At 41.5% G+C, this 18,737-nt stretch overlaps 1 protein-coding gene across 2 annotated transcripts in view; it reads right to left on the bottom strand.

Annotated features, from left to right (window-relative positions):
• Window positions 1–14,044, bottom strand: part of meis1b (Meis homeobox 1 b) — an 85,173-nt gene extending 71,129 nt beyond the window's left edge. Inside the window, exons 1-7 of one of the 2 annotated variants that reach the window (XM_088304722.1) lie at window positions 13,689–14,044; window positions 13,468–13,541; window positions 12,265–12,485; window positions 11,390–11,531; window positions 11,197–11,247; window positions 10,974–11,024; window positions 8,977–9,123 (exon numbers count right to left, since the gene is read on the bottom strand). In XM_088304722.1, coding sequence (XP_088160848.1) covers window positions 8,977–9,123; window positions 10,974–11,024; window positions 11,197–11,247; window positions 11,390–11,531; window positions 12,265–12,485; window positions 13,468–13,479 — 624 coding nt within the window. In that variant the 5' untranslated portion in view covers window positions 13,480–13,541; window positions 13,689–14,044. Of the gene's footprint in view, window positions 1–8,976; window positions 9,124–10,973; window positions 11,025–11,196; window positions 11,248–11,389; window positions 11,532–12,264; window positions 12,486–13,467 lie in introns of both variants that reach the window. The other variant, XM_088304723.1, reaches the window with a different exon arrangement.
• Window positions 14,045–18,737: the final 4,693 nt, after the last annotated feature.

Here is an 18,737-nt window from a genome sequence, read left to right as displayed (position 1 = left end):
ACATGCATGATTTTGGAAAGTACCAAAGAGTCAAACCTGAAGCACAAGCCTGCGAGGCAGACGTGCTAATCATGTACGCGGCAGCCCGATGCGTGCAAGTTTCTTGTGTTTTAATTTGAAAATATAATTAGAACACGGAGGATGGAGAGTGGGGAGGCAAAGTTGTGCGTTAGCTGTAATTGAACAAAAGAGTGCAGTGCCTGCTGGGAGGTGGCCGCCCAGGCCCCATGGGAAAATCAGGGGGGGGGGGCATCTCCGAGGGGACGGAGGGTGGTGGAGGGGGAGGAGTTTATTTATAATCACACAGGCCGCCCTTAGATGCAAGGGTTGATCTGACGCGCAATTAATGCTGAGATCACACACACACATGCCAATACACACACAGCATATGCTCACACACCCATTGGCAAATACATTACAACAGACTTTTTTGCTCTCTTCTATTCAATGGAGGAAAGTTTCGCACACACGAATGTATAGACACACACTTCCTGGTATTTAACAAAAGCACACACAATTTGACCGCAAAAGGTACACACATACTACACTCGCCCTGTGCACACACGTCGGCTACATCAGGGATGGGCAACTTAAAAGATGGAAAATATTAGGCCGACTCACGTTGCAGTAGACTGCGTCTTATACTGCCCTTATAAGTGCAACTAGGACATATCTGCCATCTAGTGGTGATTGTTGATATTACATCATAAAACTACAGTTGATTTATGAATATTCACAGGTCAGCGCCCAAGTATTCGCATATTGACGGATTTGCTTTCTTTTGTTTTTCTTTTAAATATTGGTTTCGTCGTAGACATTAAATTCTGATCATAGTTTTCTCAAGAATAATTTGGGTATGAATTTTTTTCATGGAGATTGTGGTCATGGGCGTCATAAATCAATATATCAACAATAAAAATGAAGAATTAAGATACAAAACAATCTTTTAAAAAATACATTTCTAATACAAAAAAAAATTAAAAAATAAAATAAAGAATGAAAACAATTTTAAAAACTAAAAATCGGAACATAAAAACAAAATCAAAATTACATGTAAATGCAAATTAAATCATTAAGGATGAAAATAATAAAAAAATAAGATGTGAAAAAAGAAATTATTTTTTTTCCAATCTATAATAAGTCAATAATCTTTTTAGGTCATTTCAAAGGAGCATTATAGCCAAATTAAAGCATCAGTAAAATAAAACTAAAAATGAAATGTAAAATAAGACATGTCGACTGTTAGCGAGCATATTAACACCAACTATTAACACAAAAACTAACTTTGTCACCAATTTTGTTGAAATATGCTCCACTTCTTCAAATACAATCTTGCACATTGGATTGCTATTCCTGCATTTATCACACCAAAAGTGAAGAATTTCAAAGTTTGAACAGCCCTGACGTCGATTGAGCAGAAAAAAGGCGACAGGCAGACTGCACACAAAGCGACACACTTGATTTATTCTGTGTTCTCCTAATGAGCCGCCGTTCCTCCTCCCTCTGCATATTCCCTAAATCCCTCCACCCCTCCCTCCGTCTCTCTCTCCCATTGCTGCATGTGCACTAGGTTGTATTCCAACGCTTAATTGTCAAATAAATTCAATTTCCCTGCTTCTGTTCTGCCTCGCTTTTCGCTAAACTTCTTAAATCTGCCGCCCAGGGAAGCGCACAGATGCACACAGGCAACCCCCCCCCATCCTGAGTTAAGCGACATACACACACACACACACTTTTTTTTAATCATCGTTTTTCTTCCCTAATTCTCCATGAAAAGATTCCTCTTGCTGGAAATTGTGATTCGGCATTCCGATCCGGTGCACACTCATTGCGTGTGCGTGTGTGCGCGAGTGTGTGTGTGTGTGTGTGTGTGGGCGGGAGGTGGGGGGTTTCCTCATGCAAGCAAACAAGCAAGCGCTCACGCAAGGAGAAATGTCGCCTCGCAGATTGATTTGCAGTCATAATAATATTAATAATAACGGCTAAGGTTGAGGTGCTGAAAGCTTCTTTTTAGAGATGTTGCGCTTATTTACAGGCGACCAGAGCGCAGGAATAATCATATGTGCATACTTAAGAGGCGCTGGCGTAAATATACATAATCCCCATCACATCATACACACGCGCGCACACGCACAGACACTCGCGCACGCGCACGCGCGCACACGCACACGCACACACACACACAGACAATCAACAGCGGCACATGTGAATCAAAGATGACACGTACACAACTCCATCTCCCAGAATGCTTTGCTGCTGCAGTTGTTTTTACCATAAAAGGAAATAATGGAGTACGGCAAAACGATTTTGAATAATGATTTAATCACGATTTTTTTTCCCCCTCAATATTTCAATTGCAATGCACTATGCAATTATTTTATCAAGGTCCATGTATTTTTTTTTAACATAAGTCAGAAAGTCATAAATCCGATTACGACAACAATGCAATCATTTCAGCTTTTCATGTTTTATGAAACAATGATAAGTGGACTGCACTTCATAAGGACTCAATTTAACTAGAAGCATAAAATTAAAAGTAAAATACACACAAGAGGAGCCCAGGTTCAAACCCAGAACCTCACCAACTATTAGGCAAACATGCCATCCACAAGTCTGCCATACAGACCGTGTGGCTATAGCAATTTACAAAAAAAAAAAACAGTCGAAAAAAAAAAAAAGGTTGCGATTGCGGGTGAGCCAGATTCTGCCTGGGAAGCGAGTCTTGTCACATTATTCCAATTATGATGGGAAAACACAAATTGCCTCATATACCACATACGGTATATTTGTCAACTCCTTTTGGAGCAAGTATTGCAAAAACAGCCAAAGAAAAAGAAAACAGCTTCTTGTTTACACTTTGGGACCCAACCTCTACCCGCCAACACCCGCACCCCCTTTCTCTCAATGCTATATATCACCCATTCCCGCCCACCCCCCTGCACGGAAAGACGAGATTTGTGAATGCCCGTTTCCTCATTAGCTTAGCCGAGCTCTGCACGATGGCCACGGCGGCCATTGTGGGAGGCCGGCAGGGGGTTAGATTGGCGGGGCTGGGGGGGTTTGGGGGGGGGGGGGGATTTTCTATTAGCTAAATACACACAAGCCACGTTATTGTTTGCGCCGACTTCAAACATGGCCGCACGTCAGCCATCATAACTTTGGGGGTACAAAATGGTCTTTTGCATTTTCTGGGGAGGGCGGGGGGGTGACTGTGAGGAGCCCCTCCTTTGAATTGAATGAACCTACTTGCTATTCCAGCAGGCTAAGATGCACACAAGTCACGTGGTCGCCTCTCTTTTGTCACACTTGTTGAATCTGCCGCCCCGAAAGGAGGGAGGTGGGGGTGAATGAGGGGGGGGGGGGGTCAAACCAAGGCTTTATGCCGACACAAAAGTCGCCATTACCGACAACCACAACCCCCCCCCCCCCCACCTCTGCACACCAAGCACACCCCCTCCCGCCGCGACTCAGAAGTTTTAGGCGCACTAAAAGAAGCCCGCATGTAACTCCGGCGGGGGCAAACTAATAGATTAGCGATAGCTGGGCCGACCCGATTAAGAAAATGGTGGATGACGCACCTCCCCTGTTGACTCGGGGGGGGGGGGGGTGTTTCACCCTTTGACCAACGGCGTTACCGAAACAAACTGCTGACCTGGAAAGACGCGTTGCATAAGCGCATAGCCGATTGTTGCCGAAAGTCAGCCTGGTCATGATAAAGTGGCCGTTCCCGGGGCGACCCCCCCCCCCCCCAAAGAGTTGCCCACCTCCCACAACACACCTCACCTCACACACACCAATAAAGGCAGCATGTTTGGTTTTAAAAACGAAACTAACTCAAATAAAACTAATCCATCACATTCATTATCAAAATACATATTTAAAAATATACTTAAAAACACAGGTGTCAAACTCAAGGCCGGGGGGCCAGATCCCGTCCAACACATTTTATCATAGAGCTGCAAATAAAAATCACCTGCGTCAACTTGATGTCTTCATGTCAGATTAAAAACGCACCCAAAATAAACGAAAAACAAATCTTTTATTTTGTATGACTACTAAAAACCTGATGCACCCTTTACATGTCAAGGAACCATATTCGGTACCACTACATGACTAGAAATGGACACCGGCGTTATCAAAATACCTCCTGGCTCTTAAATGAACTGAGGCGTATCGCCTTTGTCAGACGCGGGAATATTTTTAAAGGGAAGTTCCAATTATTTCCAGTCCCACTTGATGAAGTGGAGAGGCTCTCCAGACACCCAGAGAGTCCTTAGCACCATTAGCCTCACTCTCCCACTTCGTTAGCCGCTTCCGCCAACACCCCCCCCCCTTCACTCCTGCATGTGCAATTAAGGGCACTGGTGGCACTTTCTGCATCCCAAATGCAAGTTGTGCTTTTAGGTCAGGGTTCATGCACTTAAGGTGACTTTCCGACCTACAGAATGGATTCAAATGGTTATTTAACCGTAGTGCAATTTAGCCATATACACATTTTAGAAGACATATTTTGTGATAATAGAAGGACAAGAACAGTTGAGGGTAAATAATTGTTCACAAAGTTGATAGTTTAAGTAGAAATTCAGACATTGTTACAATTGTCGAGTATTTTCAAGATCAACTTGAACCCATATAAAGGCAAAGTTTTTTTTGTAACAGGAGAATAAATTTAAAGGGATATATGTGCGCAGTTTATGCTTAGGCAAAAAAAAAAAAAATGAAAAAAAACTATAGACAATTTTGAGCGCATTTGTATAAAAAAATGAATTCAAGCATTATTAAATCACTTTAAAAAAAAATCAACTTCTTCCCCACTCCTCACAACTGTCGTCAATTACACATATAAACAAATTTAGAATGATGGCCTTTCTAAACAGCTAAAGTACACTTTATAGTCGTGCTGAGGATGTGTCTAAGAAGAAAACACAGTTTTCCTAAAAACAACAAATGTTATAACCATTAATTACACATTTAAAGCAGTTTCCCAAATGTGAACATAAAAATTCAACTTCACACTTCACATCAGCTGTCACCAAATCATAACTACACGAAAATTCATTCCAAGACCTAATAAAGTAAAACGTAACGGAAAAAAAAAAAGAATAATAATAAATTGTCTGAACTCAAAAATTTCAAGGCAACAAACTTTGATCAACTTTTAAGTTGGGTAATTCAAAAAATGATTTCAAGATTCTCTAATGTGAAAATTGGCTTTCCCGCATTCTCAAAGAAATACGCGTTTACAGCAGTAATTGTCGACTAATTGGGTATTGTCCCCCAACTTGATGGAAGTAAAAACAACTCAACAAATTGTTGCTTGCTTTGTTGTGATAACTAACATTGTTGCCGTAAATGTCAATCAATTCTATTTTAAAGTTGTTCCAGCTTCAATTCTTCTTTTTTTTTTTTAACAGCGTACCACAACGAGACTAACTTTTACCAAACAGGCACAAGTTGTGCGACCTCTCTACTGCTTGTCAATCTCACTTTCACGTCAAAATTGATGTAAAAGATTCGATTAGAATGGAAGCGTATGGAAATGTGGGAGCATAAAAATTCAATTTTTTTTTTTAAGCCCCCCCATTTCGAATTTGCGAGGCTTGGCGAGTGTGTACAAGTGGACGGGAATGTGTTGGCAATGTCTCCGGGGAGCAGAAGGAACAGTGGCGGGGAAATGGTTAATTCAGTCCAACCGGTGTTAACCAGTCGCTCCACTCAACACAGCACCTGAGGGGGTACTGCATTTATCAGGCCAGTCTCAACACACACACAGACACACACACGCCCACACGCACACACACGCACACACAGCAAACTGGCTTGGTCACATTCACGAGCCTTCTGACTTTTTCACCTCTGCACCGGCCTGCTCGGGCAGGCTTAGAACAACACGGCTTAAATATTCTGAATATTAGCAGCGTGACACATGCACGGGCGGACGCATAATTCCCAAACACTGTCAAGCCTTGTATGAAAAAAAAAAAGTCGAGTTGAATAAATTCAAAGTCTTTTTTTCCCCCTCTCTCTCTGACATTTTCTTTTCTCTGCTACACTCGCCTCACACCGGAATAAATTGCTTTATGAATAAATGTGCCTTCTTGTTAACATTGCTGCTTTTGTGCAAATTTGCAGGCCGCTCTTGCTCTTCAACTTTATGCCCGGGGGCATATATTAAAAATACATATGTGGGGAGGGGGCGGGGGGTGTTCAAGATAATGCGCACGCACACACAAGGCCAATTCGTTAAGGATGTCACCAGTGCGGATAAGATGTCACGCAAAAATAGACTACAAAATGAAAAAAAAAATGTATAGAACTTTGTAAGTGCATAAAGTTTTTTTTATTCTTCAGATTATTCCGTCAATATTCTGTAGCAGAATCTTGAAGTCAATTAACCCTCCTGTTACGTGGCGGGTCAATGTGACCCGTGCTGATATATCAAATTATACAAGACTACGTGTTTTTTGGTCATTTACTATTATATCGCCACAAAGGGCATACGTTATTGTGGCGGGTCAATTTGACCCATGAACATTTTGACCAAAGAAAGAAACATCAACGGGAGGCTGATAGATCTGCATCAGACAAGCCCAAGCGATCTTTAATGATCTGGTTATGTTATGGGTCAAATTGACCCCTATTAATATTGGAGTTCACTTTTTTCCACATAATATATTAACTATTATATTGGCCCAATTATATTGACACGTGGTGCTAAAGAGGAGCAAACGTATTCTTTTGTGTGTGTTAATAATGCAGTGGGTCAATTTGACCCGTAAACATTTCACCAAAGAAACAAACAAACAGCAGGGTTTGATATACATATGAGTGAGCCCCCCCGGAGCACAGCAACTTTGTCTTTAGATACCCTCGTTACATCATGGGTCAAACTGACCCATATACATTATTTTTTGTTCTTAAAATATGTCTCTGGCCAATATGTGACATTTCTTAGATTGTTAAAAAATGCAGCAGGTCATAGTGACCCACGGAAATTTTTAGTGTACAAAAGGAGCAAACATAACAGGAGGATTGGCAACCTCATCGTCATCTTAATATTCATTTAAAACATGAAGAGTCTTTCACTCTCCTGTCATGTTTGTTTCTCTAGATCAGCAATAATGTCCCCGGGTCAATATGACCCAGGGCCTGTTTGATGCTCTATAAACATTGTTGAAGAAAAATGTAAAATGAACTAATTACAAGGTGCACCATCCGTGCTAAGCTTTCATCCCTAGAAAAACTACTTTTAAAATGGGTCAATCTGACCCGCACCAAAACAGGAGGGTTGCCTCGACTGACCTGCTTCATCTCCAGAAAAAAAGACCACTTTGGACAAAAAAAGAAATCCTCGAGAGGATACACGAAGCCCCCTCAAAGAGACACTTAGAGTGTGTTATTTCATTCTCTTTCTGGATTAAAAAGGCGACGTGTTATCTTTGCCGCTGATCTTCATTTCCATAATCACACACACACTAAGAGCACCCCGCCCCCTATTCCTCCCTCTCTCCCCGAAGCCTTTGCTCCCAGCCCTGCCATCCAGCCTCTCCCAGCCACTCACCCATATGGACGCCGCACAGATTTAAATTATTTAGCTTGGTGACTTTTTTATGTCGCATGCGCCTTTAATTTCATTGACTTGCACGTACCACCTTTGCATCATGCACAAATGTAGAATTTGGCTGCTATCCCTGCAATATTTCAAAACCAGCATATGGATCATGAGCATATACAGATGCACTGTTGTCCCTGGAGTGGCAACGTAACGAAGGGCCTGAGCAAAAAAAAAAAAAAAAGCACGCTTACAGGATTCTCAGAGGTGGGAAACAACAAATCGAGTCCATCATTACTGTACTTAAGTAACATTTTCAGGCATTAAGCATTCCTTGAATATTTATACAACCAACTTTTTACTTTGACGACCCAAAAAGAAGATAACAGCTTTCTTTTCCTTCCTCACGAGCAAGCTTCAGATACGCCACAATTTGTGCAATTATGGGAGAGTGATGCCCTCGCATGTGGGCAAGGAGAGCCACAACTGCCAATAAGTAGAGACAACCGGTCAAACACACAAATGGAACGTGAAAATACTCGCAAGGAGCTGCTACCGGCCACAACTCACGGCCAGATGCTCACACTAGCACTACCACCACAAGTTCTGATGTCGCTCACTAGGCCACGCCCCTTAAGGGGACACATCCAACACACGAGTACAACATACAAATACTACAGACGTTCAGTAATTACACTATTTCTTAACATTATCTATGTTTTTATATTATGAAGCGTTACTTTCTTTATTAAAAACATGTAACCGGCCTCCCAAATATTTTTTTTTGTTTTATTTATTTATTTATTTATTTTTTTTTTTTTTTTTTTTGAGGGGGGGTTATTACATTTCATGCTTGGTCATGACAAACTAGCTCCGTAGGGGGGAAAGTGTTTTTGCATTTATCATTAGCTATCCTCTACTTTCGTGTAAGAACGTTTCCCACCTCTGCATATTGCACCTTCTATTTATCTCTGACTGCTCCGCAATCCAAATAAAAGCGTCTGTGATGTGGCGGGAGAGTGGGGGGAGGTGGTGGTGGTGGTCTGTCGATAAGCAATGTGCACTCATGTCTGAGGAGAAACACTGACAAGACGCCTAATGAAGCGTGCACACACTGGAGGAGGACGAGGAAGAAAAAATAGTGGAGGGACCGAGCAGAAGCCACACCGGGGAACGCCTCGGCCTCGCACCCCGCCACTGACGCGCTCTGCTGGGCTTGAGCGAGGCAAGCGCGAGGGGTGGAGGGTGGGAAAGATGGCCCCGTAAATTCAAATGGACAGGAAAGCGGGTCAAGTCTTAATGAGCCAATGAGAGCATTTATGCAGAAAATGTCTCATTCCGATGGAAGGGATGATTGGAGGAAATGGGGGGTGGGGAGAGGGGATCATGCATGTGTGTGTGTGTGTGTGTGTGCGTGAGTATACCTGATCGAGGGCCACGGAGGAACGGGTGATCTCCTCGCTGTCCGACTTGGAGCCCCCCTCGCGGTCGTCTATGACCAGGTCGATGGGCATCTTGCCCTTCAAGCAGCTGATGTAGCGGTGGCAGAAGTTGTCGCACAGCTCGTGCACCTGCGTGGGCAAACAAACAGTAATCAAATGCACTTTTACATTGCAAAGTATTTGCAAAATAAAAGCTGACACAAAAAAAAGGCGAGATTGCATTCAAGGAATTTTTTTTTTTTTTTACAAAAAACAGTAGCAGCCGCCAGTCAAGATATTAGGGTACACCTGCTTTGTATTTCATGAGCTAAAATTACAAAAAAAATGTTGCCTCACTTGTTCATCTTACAAGAAATATTCAAGGCGTGTCAAGAAATTACTCGACAGAAATTTGTCTCACGCAAAAAGTGGCAGATTATACTCAAGCAGAATTTTTGTTCTCTAAAAAAATTGCTCAGCATTTTTTTTTAAATCATAAAAGTAATAATCACGCAAAATATTAAGTACTATCCCTAAGTGGCATGTCATGAACTATGAAAATAATTTAAAAAAAAAAAAACTCTGCAGAGTCCTAAAAAAAAACATGAGGAACAGCCCTCATAGCATAAAAAAGCTGCACAAAAGCTCTCATAAAAAATATTTTACACAACAAGCAGGGTAGATTGCATTGAGGAAATTTTGGGGGAAAATTTATGATAAAAAAATGAATCAAAAATATTGGGCACACTTGTACTGTATTTACCAAGCTAAAAACATAGTTTTAACATCATTACCGCCACTCTCATACTTGTGTGGTCAGCCAAAATATTAGGAACAACCAACCCTGACAAACCCATAAAAAAATTGAGACGCAAAAAAAAAAAAATGACTTCATCAAAATGTATGCAACACAAAATGGGGAGTAAATTATATTGTCGCAACACGTTTTAAAAATTCAGGACAATAAAAGCAAACCACTGATCAAAATATCAGGCACACCCATGCTGCATTTCGTGACCTAAAAATGGATCAAAGTTCAAAAAGTGTGCCAACCCAATTATTGGGAACAGCCCTCAAACCCACACATGGGCCATAAAACAAGCCGCAGGAAGTGAATCAAATATTTCAACGCAACAACGAAAGGAGATTATATGCAAGAAACCTTTTTTTTTTAATTCATAAAAATAACATCACTGGACAAAAAAATAGACACATACATGATGAATTTTAGGAGCCTTGAAAAAAATAATGAATTAGGTGTGGACTTGCAGGTAATGACCCTCTCACTCTCTTTGTTGTGTGGCAAACCAAAATATTTAAATTGCATGACAACAAAAGGAGTAGATTATATGAACACATTTTTAACAAGTCATAATTATATGCACACCTGCACTGACTTTTGGCGAAGAAAAAAAAAATAAAGTTTACAGGGTGTGCAAGAATGTTCAGTTTCTGATGTTTCTAAACATTTTGACAACTTCTCAGCCATCAACAATAATCCTATTTCTCTCCAAAAAAATAATCCACTTGATGCTAAATCTGAGCATGCAGGTGTACCTAATGACGTGGCCAGGGCGCTGCATGATGAGTGTACCTCCCCAACCAATCCCTCTCACCGCCCCCCAGGATGGAGATATCCCCGAAAATTGGCAGTGACACGAGGGCTCACACGGGCCACGACGCACTCAACACGCGTGTTAAAAATCCCACCAGCAGCCACCCCCCCCCCCCCCCCCCCGCGTGACGCTCGCATTTCCTGCACTTTTCGACGCCCCCCCCCTCTAAAAAAAGCAAGAAAAAAAAAGCAAGACTTGAACTGGAATGGGTCAGAACTAGTCCGGCAATGCTGATTAACACGCACGGGATGAAGAAGTCGAAAGAAAGGGGGAAAAAAACGTTGCGTGATTGATTTAAACGCTAATTATAAGCGACGAGCAAAAATACAGTTATGCAAATTAGGACGAAAGAGATAAGAAATCAGATTTTTTTTCTCTCCTTACCTTTTCTAGCTCCAGCAGATGAAACCGTAACACTTGAATGGCTTGAATCATCTACACAAATTTAAAAATAACAACACAAATGAAGACAATTAGTGCCTTATTTTCATTTAACTTTCGCGTGGAGTGACGTCATACTCAGCTCACAAGATTATTTTTATAAAGTGCAGTATGCAATGGCGCCAACACACAAACGTCACAATAAAAATCACTTTCTGTGACTTACCAGGTTATCTAATTCTGGATTTGATGAAAATAAAGGTTTTTCTGCACGAATCTAAAAAAAAGAAAAAAAAACGATGTGACAATCATGTCAAACACACGTCATACACTAACATTTGCATTAAGAGGCATTGAGTGCCCCTCGATTAATTTTCTCCTAAATTGATTTTTTTAGTGCTTTTTGGCTGCACGCTGACCTGTTTGGCAAACACGGCGATGTCCTCGTTGAAGGACTCGGACGAACACACGTCCCCTCCCGCCACGCCGGGCTCTCTGGGGGTGCACGTCGCTAATTCACATTTCTCGAAAATCAGTGCAAGCAGCGGGAACAGGGGGTGCCTGCATGGCAACACGCACGCACACACAGACACACACACACACACATTTACAGAGTATGACCACACAATAGCAAATGTCAGCGCCGGGGTCAAGACGACTGCAGGCTGGATTTGGGCAGCCGTGCCCCCTCCTCTTTTATTTTTTTTTTTAATATATATATATTGTTTTATTTTTGCAGCGATTTGCCCGTGGGCAGTCTTCCTGCGTGCACGCAGGCAGAGGCTGCAAAGCGTAACACAATTTTGCACGTTGTGTGCATGCACATTGTTTATTATATAGAATACTTCGGGTGATGTTGAGCAATGCTAACAAGATTACAAAGTTTTTTTTTCGAATCAGTTACTTTATGTAACAAAAATACATTTACGTAAATTCTAAAAAGACAAACATTTTAATGAACAGGCAGCACAAGTGTGAAAGCGACACAGATTTCGTTTTTAATGAGCAGCGATTAATTAAATTACCAATAGATTGTAATTATTTCCACTCGGTTTAAATTATTAGGGAAAAGAGCTATATAATTTTATAACAACGCGTAAAAGTGTATATTACCACAAATAATAAAAATATAAGTAGTACAGTTTAAAAAAAAGTACACAGAGATCCACAAGGACTCAGCGACCCGCCGAGCGAGTCAAGCCCGGCAAGCCCTCACTGTCCTCGGGCAAAGCGATCTGAGCACCCCGCTAAAACGCTCGGAAGTCCCCCACCCAAATCCCTCCGGAGCTCGTACCCGTATATGGCGTCCTTGTCCCTCTTGAGCGCGTCGTTGACCGACGAGCCCATGCTGGGGGGCATGGTGTTCGTGTGCGCCGTGTGCGGGTACTGGTGCGAGTGCAGCTGGGGCCCGTGGTTGAGGTGCACGGCCTGCATGGAGCGTGCGCCGTGCGGGTCTCCGTACATGGTGGTCGGGATGCCCACCCCGTCCATCCCGTAGTGGGGCAAGTCTTCGTACTGCACCGGAACGACACACACACACACACGGATTATACACACGAGAATTGCACTATTACACTCACAAATGGAAGTATTACTCAAGTAGTGTTGACCTTAATTTAAAACAGGGGCGACGGTGCAAGTGTGCAAATTAAAGCAACTCTTTAAGCATTTTAAAGACTTAAAAAGGGAAATGTCCAAGCCGAAGTTGCTGGCATGCCAAGTGATTTGATTTTGAACACACTGACTGTTTTTTTTTAGGATTGATTAAATTAAAACTGCTGTGGGTTATCCCTAAAATGGAACTTTTTAATACTTAGGGTTTGCTCTGATACAGCACCGCCAAATGGACTCGTGGAATTAGCACAATCAACTAAGATATAATAAAGTGCGTTTTCAGTTTTTCCCAAGTTATAAAAAGTCTTTGCTACAAAAAAATATATATTTTGACAAGACGCTATCTTGTTTTGCTTTTAATGGTGTGTTGTTGCTTTGTTGAGAAAATGTTGAAGTCTTCCCGTGTTGATTGGGAAGTTATTTGGAAAAACAAGGGCAGCAAGCCTTTAGGCGATGAGGTGCAAAAGCAAGTCAGTGTGACAGATTTTTGCACACGTGTCAATCAAATCATAATTGGAGTCATTTCACCACGAAATATAACTTTTTAATCGTTACAGTGAATTTTATTAAAGAGGGGAGATGGTCTTGTGCGTGTGTGTCGAAGGGGGGGCGCACGGGGGCGCGAGGAGATCCGAAGTCACGAGACAAATGTTTGAGATTTGTCACCCAGAGAATCCACGCAGTGCTGTCACAAGTCATCTGCAAAAACACGTCCACGAAAGGAGCGTGTAGATGTGTGCGTCTGCGAGTAGGAGGGAGGGGAGGGGGTGCAACGCAAAACTGGCTCGTCCGTGCGTAAAATGTGGGTGCAAAAAAGGACAGCAAAAGTAACTTTTTTTCATGAAGTCTACGAGTCTTTGACGGCTTTCTTGGTTGTACGTACCCTTTGCGCCATAAGCCTCCTCGTTGCCCGCAGTTCGTGATTCGAGTCCCGCTTAAATCCACTCGGAAGCCAGCCTTGCACGGCAAATTAGCAAATCCAAACAAAAATTTGAAAGAGGGGTGTTACATTTAAAAAAGCAATAATTAAAAAAAACTGCAAAAAAAAAATAAAAATCCTTTGGATTTGTTGTTTTGTGGCTCTTCCCCCCACGACCCAGTCACCTCGGTGCCGGCCAAGTTGAACCCGGCCGAGGAGAGTCGATCCTCGGCTATCCTTCTCGCTCCGAGTCCCCCGCCCCCCCAACCCCCAAAACACAAAATTAATTCAAAGCCTTAAAAGACACCCGGTGGTTCTCATGGCTCGCTTAAAGGCTCCCCCGTGTGTCCGGCGTTGCTTGTTCGTCGGCGGGGTTCCTCCCCTGGCTTTGGTCCGCTGTATCGAACACCGGTTCGGCGCTCCCACTCACGGCCGGGAATGAAGCGTCCCTCCCTGGCTTCGGCGGCTGCTGGCTGCCCGCTCTCCCGCGGCTTGATTTACTTATGCAAAGACGTGTGGAAGAGCTCAAGAGGAGAAGGAGGAGGAGGTGGAGGAGGTGGGGGAAGATGAGGAGGAGGGCTCATCATTCCGGCTTGGTGCTTTTCTTAAAGGAGCCGCGTAACGTGTTTTGGAGATGAACAAGCGTGTGTATGTGTGGGTGTGTTCGAACCCGGAAGTGGTGCAGGCCATTATCAATCGCGACGGACGGAATTTACGTCCGAACCTGGCAGAACCTCCCCAGGTATATCGTCGCAATGGACGCCGAATTAATCTCAGCCTTTTAACTCTGCTAAGTAACACAACGCAGTGCAGCATTGTTGTAAATAACGCGTTATATAATGGATGCTTGCGTGACATTCTTGCCATAACTGGTCCTGTTTGGCAGGTTTCGGGGGCGCTCGTTCCCCTGATGCGACAAAGTTTTCTTTGGCGTTTGCGTGTCAGGTTTCGTAGCGTGTAACAATAAAGAATGGGTTCGTCGAGTGTAGATGGGTTACACAAAGTGTTTTGACTGCTTCATTTGTCGTCAATTCACAATTGAGAAGTAGTTTGCCAATTGTCTCTCTCTGGTCCACCCCTGCTGGTGAGCCGAATGGGTCAGTCCAGTCCAGACCGGCGCTCTCGCCAATGGCAGCGGGCCCCAGAAGGGGGGCTGTTGGAGGCAGGCGCTCTGATTGGCTGCCTCCTTTGATCGATTCACGGAATGATTGATTGATTGGTCCGAGTCCATTGGCGAAAAGGTGCAAAAGCAAGCACATCATCATCATTATTACCGGGCCACACTTTCAGTTTATTTACAACATTGTGCTGCTTTTTTATGGACAGGCTGATGTGGCAAAAAAAGATAACAAATCTAAAACAATGCGATTTAACTTTTTAAACCTCAATTCCCCCTATTAATTTGCATGAACGCTCATTTAATTAATCTCAATATATTTTTACTTATTTTTTGTGTCGTGTCCTTAAATGCATCCGGAATACTTTCCGTTATCACTCAGTTGCCCCGTCCATTTGAAGTTATTCTCGTATGCAAACACACTTTAACACCCATACCTTAACGTTATGACGCTAGATATCTAATTAGTGACGTCATGACAATTCCTCGCGTGTGCATAAAGTAGTAACTGAGCTGGTAAAATAATATGAAAGTGTAGGACTTTCAAAAGTGAGGTCATCACATTTCCTCGTAATAAATGCGCAGATAAAATGCAATACTTGTGATCTTTATACAGACGTAATCAACACGTCCGTGTTAACATGAACTCAAAATACAATAAATGTGATATACAGTATAGCGCTTTAACTTTTGGTGGCTTGCATTTGTCTAAACTAATAAATATGCAGGCGGTATTTACTGACAAGTCTGTGACGTCATATTTGCCAGTATTAATAAAATGCAATAAGTGTGGTTTCTGCATGTAGTCTTAGCATTTGATTAATATAGTGGTAAAATGTGATTTCCGTATTAAAGCAGGACTTTGTCTAAGGATGTCATCACAATTGCCTCACATGCACGAATATACTGTGTATAGATTAGTAAATATATAGGTAAAGTAGTGCACTAAGTGATATTTGTTTATTGATAGGTCGATAGATAGGTATAGCACTTTAAAACAGCAATGTCATGATATTTACGAGCATATGCCTTAATGTAAAGTTTCAAAATGTGATCACTATCACTAGTGACGTCATATTTCCCCCGGTATATGCATTATTTATATTGAGTAAAGGTGCAACGAAATGCAATAAATGCCATTCTTGTAGTGCACCGAATGACGTCATCATAAGACTTGGACTATCTATTTATTGATCATGATAGTTATAATGTGGAGGGCGGGTACGTAAGCTCCAGGCTGCTTCTTTGGCGGCTGCAAGTCGTCCGTCACGTTCAGCTGGACTGCGGCTGCGAGAAGGCCGACCTGGGGGCGACGAGACGCGGGCAAGAGGCGCGCGAGGGCTCCTTCTCCATCTTCGCCCTTCAGTCCGCCTCTCGGAGCCGAACAGGACGCACGGACTTTTACGCACAACATCATTACTATAGTTTGGTATAACAGGTGAGTATGCTTCGTATTTTTGGTTTTTCGAAATCATCTTAAGTAGGACTAACTTGTTTAAATATACTCTGAATGTGTTTTTCGTGGTCTCGCTATATATGGGCACAAAAGGGGGTCCTGTGAGCAGCTGGGCGTGCAGTCAAGTAACGCCAAAGGCATTTTAAAGTCATTAGGTGGCTTCAATTAGTGTCTATATAAACGCCAAGCTCCACTTTCTCCATCCTCGTTTAGGGACTTCAACAAGACAACAAAGGCTTCAATGAAATCAGCTCGAAAGACAAATAATAAGAGTCACAATTGTGTTGCGTTTAAGGTGTGATTTTTGTGTGTGTGTGTGTGTGGGGGGGGTCTTTTTTTTAGTTGTCCAGGTATGTTTTATTTGACAAATTAAACAACAAAAATTAAATGACTTGTCGCCCCCCCCAGGAGGTTTGCATGCATTTTTAACATACCTCAGGAACAACTGTTCGCCTGCAAAAGTTAAAGTGAGGTCAAACGTGTTACGATCTGCAAATATGCACCCCGACTCTCAAACTATAGTTCTCAGCCTTTATCTAAAAATTAATACAGCAAGTCCAATACAAATGAAGAAAAAAAATATACAAACTTTTCCCGTTTGTTTTACTTTGAGAGACTAAAATCAAGTCATAATAACGGTTTATTATTAATATGAAATGGCACATTTTTCAACGGAGTGTTTTTTTTTAATTCCAGTAATCAACATTTTAATATTTAGCAGTCTGAGTGTTTAGGAATAAAATAACAATACAAATGCGTTTGGTTTAATAACAGTGATGCCGACATGTAAATCGTGTGTTAAAAGTTTCCAGGATTGGTGTTTAGTTGCATTTTAATACCGTCTGGTTGGCTTCTTTTTGAAGCGTGGAGAGCGAGTCTTCTCCTTTCGCTTCTCACACACATGAATACTTAATCGTGTGCGCCTCCTAGCGGAGCAGTTAGGAATGACAGTCACCATGCAAACAAGCAATCCCACTCACTGCAATGTAAAAAAAAAAGTACTGGATGGCTGAACATCCACAATATTAGGTATCCCGAACAGTCCGAGATGTGCATGGAATACGTTACGATGCTCAGTTTTGGAAGTCACCGTCATTTCATAGATAGGTACGACACAAATCGATATTAAAAGTAAAATCAAGAAAAAGTAGACGTGGAAGATAATGCATAATTATTTTGTTACCAACAGTAATTTAGAGCCAAAATATTAAGAACAGTTCTCAGAATGATAATCTGCTGTTTTATTTTAAAATTTCAGAATTGGAATATTTTTTAAATACATATTAAAAATATATATATTTTCATCGTACCAACTGGAGTTACACCATAGCAAACTACAACCAAACTAATAATAATAATACAAGAACTGTATGAAGCCAAGACTGAAATCTGCAGTGTAAGTGGCAGTAAGGCACAAAGAGACGTGGGTAAATCTACAAGTAGTTTGTGTACGTTACTGAATGTTTGCTGTAATACATCAGATCAAAATTGAGGAGAATCACCTTTATAAAGACGTCTTTTCTGTATTGGATATTTTTACAGGGTGCAGATGTCCCTAGTGACATGTCTGACTAGTGTCAATAAACTGTTTGTCCTCTGATCTTTACTCCAAATAAAATAAAATAAAATGAAAAAGTCTTAACGACGCATCTTGTCTCTGTTTGTATTTTCATTGCAAATGTCAAGCGTGTCCGTGAAGTTGATTTGCTTACGCGGCATGAAGGGGGGAAAAAAACTTGTGTGGCATTCACACCCTTTCACACAAGAGTTGTTAATATGCTTTTATTTCTGGAAGCCCAGTTTCAAATTAATTGTCAAGTGCACACGCGAGGCGTCAAACACGCTGCGAGGTGTGGCGTCATTGATGATAAAGGAGTGCAAAGACATCAGTACATCACACGCACACGCACACACACGCCCCTAGATGCTTTTTACACACACACACACACACACACACACACACGCACGCACGCCCACACGCGCACACACACAGACACACACGCACACACGCCCCCACACACACACACACGCACGCACACTCGCACACACTCTTTTGATGTATAGATTATCGTGTAACCAATTTAAGTAGACAAGGTGTGAACTTTCTTTCCCCCGACCTTGGTGTTAAACATGTGAGGTGTAATAAAAGTGAAAAGCAAGTTGTTCTGAAAAACATAGTGAGACAAACAGTCGAGTACTGCATTGTGTCGAATCTTACGGGTTGTGTCGAATGATATGATGTGTAACGCAAGGGAATTAGTGTGTGGTATCGGAACTGGACTGAGTTGTCTCGTAATTTAAATAGGGTAAATTGTGATGTCCCGCACGAATCACGTCATTAGAAGGAATTGTAACCTGAATTATCCATCCATCCATCCATCCATGTATATATATATATATATATATATATGAATAAAAAAAATCAATAAAAAATATATATATATATATATGAATAAAAAAATATATGAATAAAAAATATATATGTAAATAAAAAACATATATATATATAAAATATATAAATACATTATATATAAAATATATAAATAAAATATATATAAAATATGTAAATAAAAAACATATATATATATATATATATATATATATAAATACATTATATATAAAATATATAAATAAAATATATATAAAATATATAAATACATT

This window comes from Idiotropiscis lumnitzeri, chromosome 9, assembly GCF_059441095.1.
Source record: "Idiotropiscis lumnitzeri isolate Australia: NSW breed Sydney's pygmy pipehorse chromosome 9, RoL_Ilum_1.0, whole genome shotgun sequence".
NCBI classification, from domain to species: Eukaryota; Metazoa; Chordata; class Actinopteri; order Syngnathiformes; family Syngnathidae; genus Idiotropiscis; species Idiotropiscis lumnitzeri.
The sequence above is the reverse complement of the archived record's forward strand: the minus strand, read 5'-3'. Positions and strand labels throughout refer to the sequence as shown.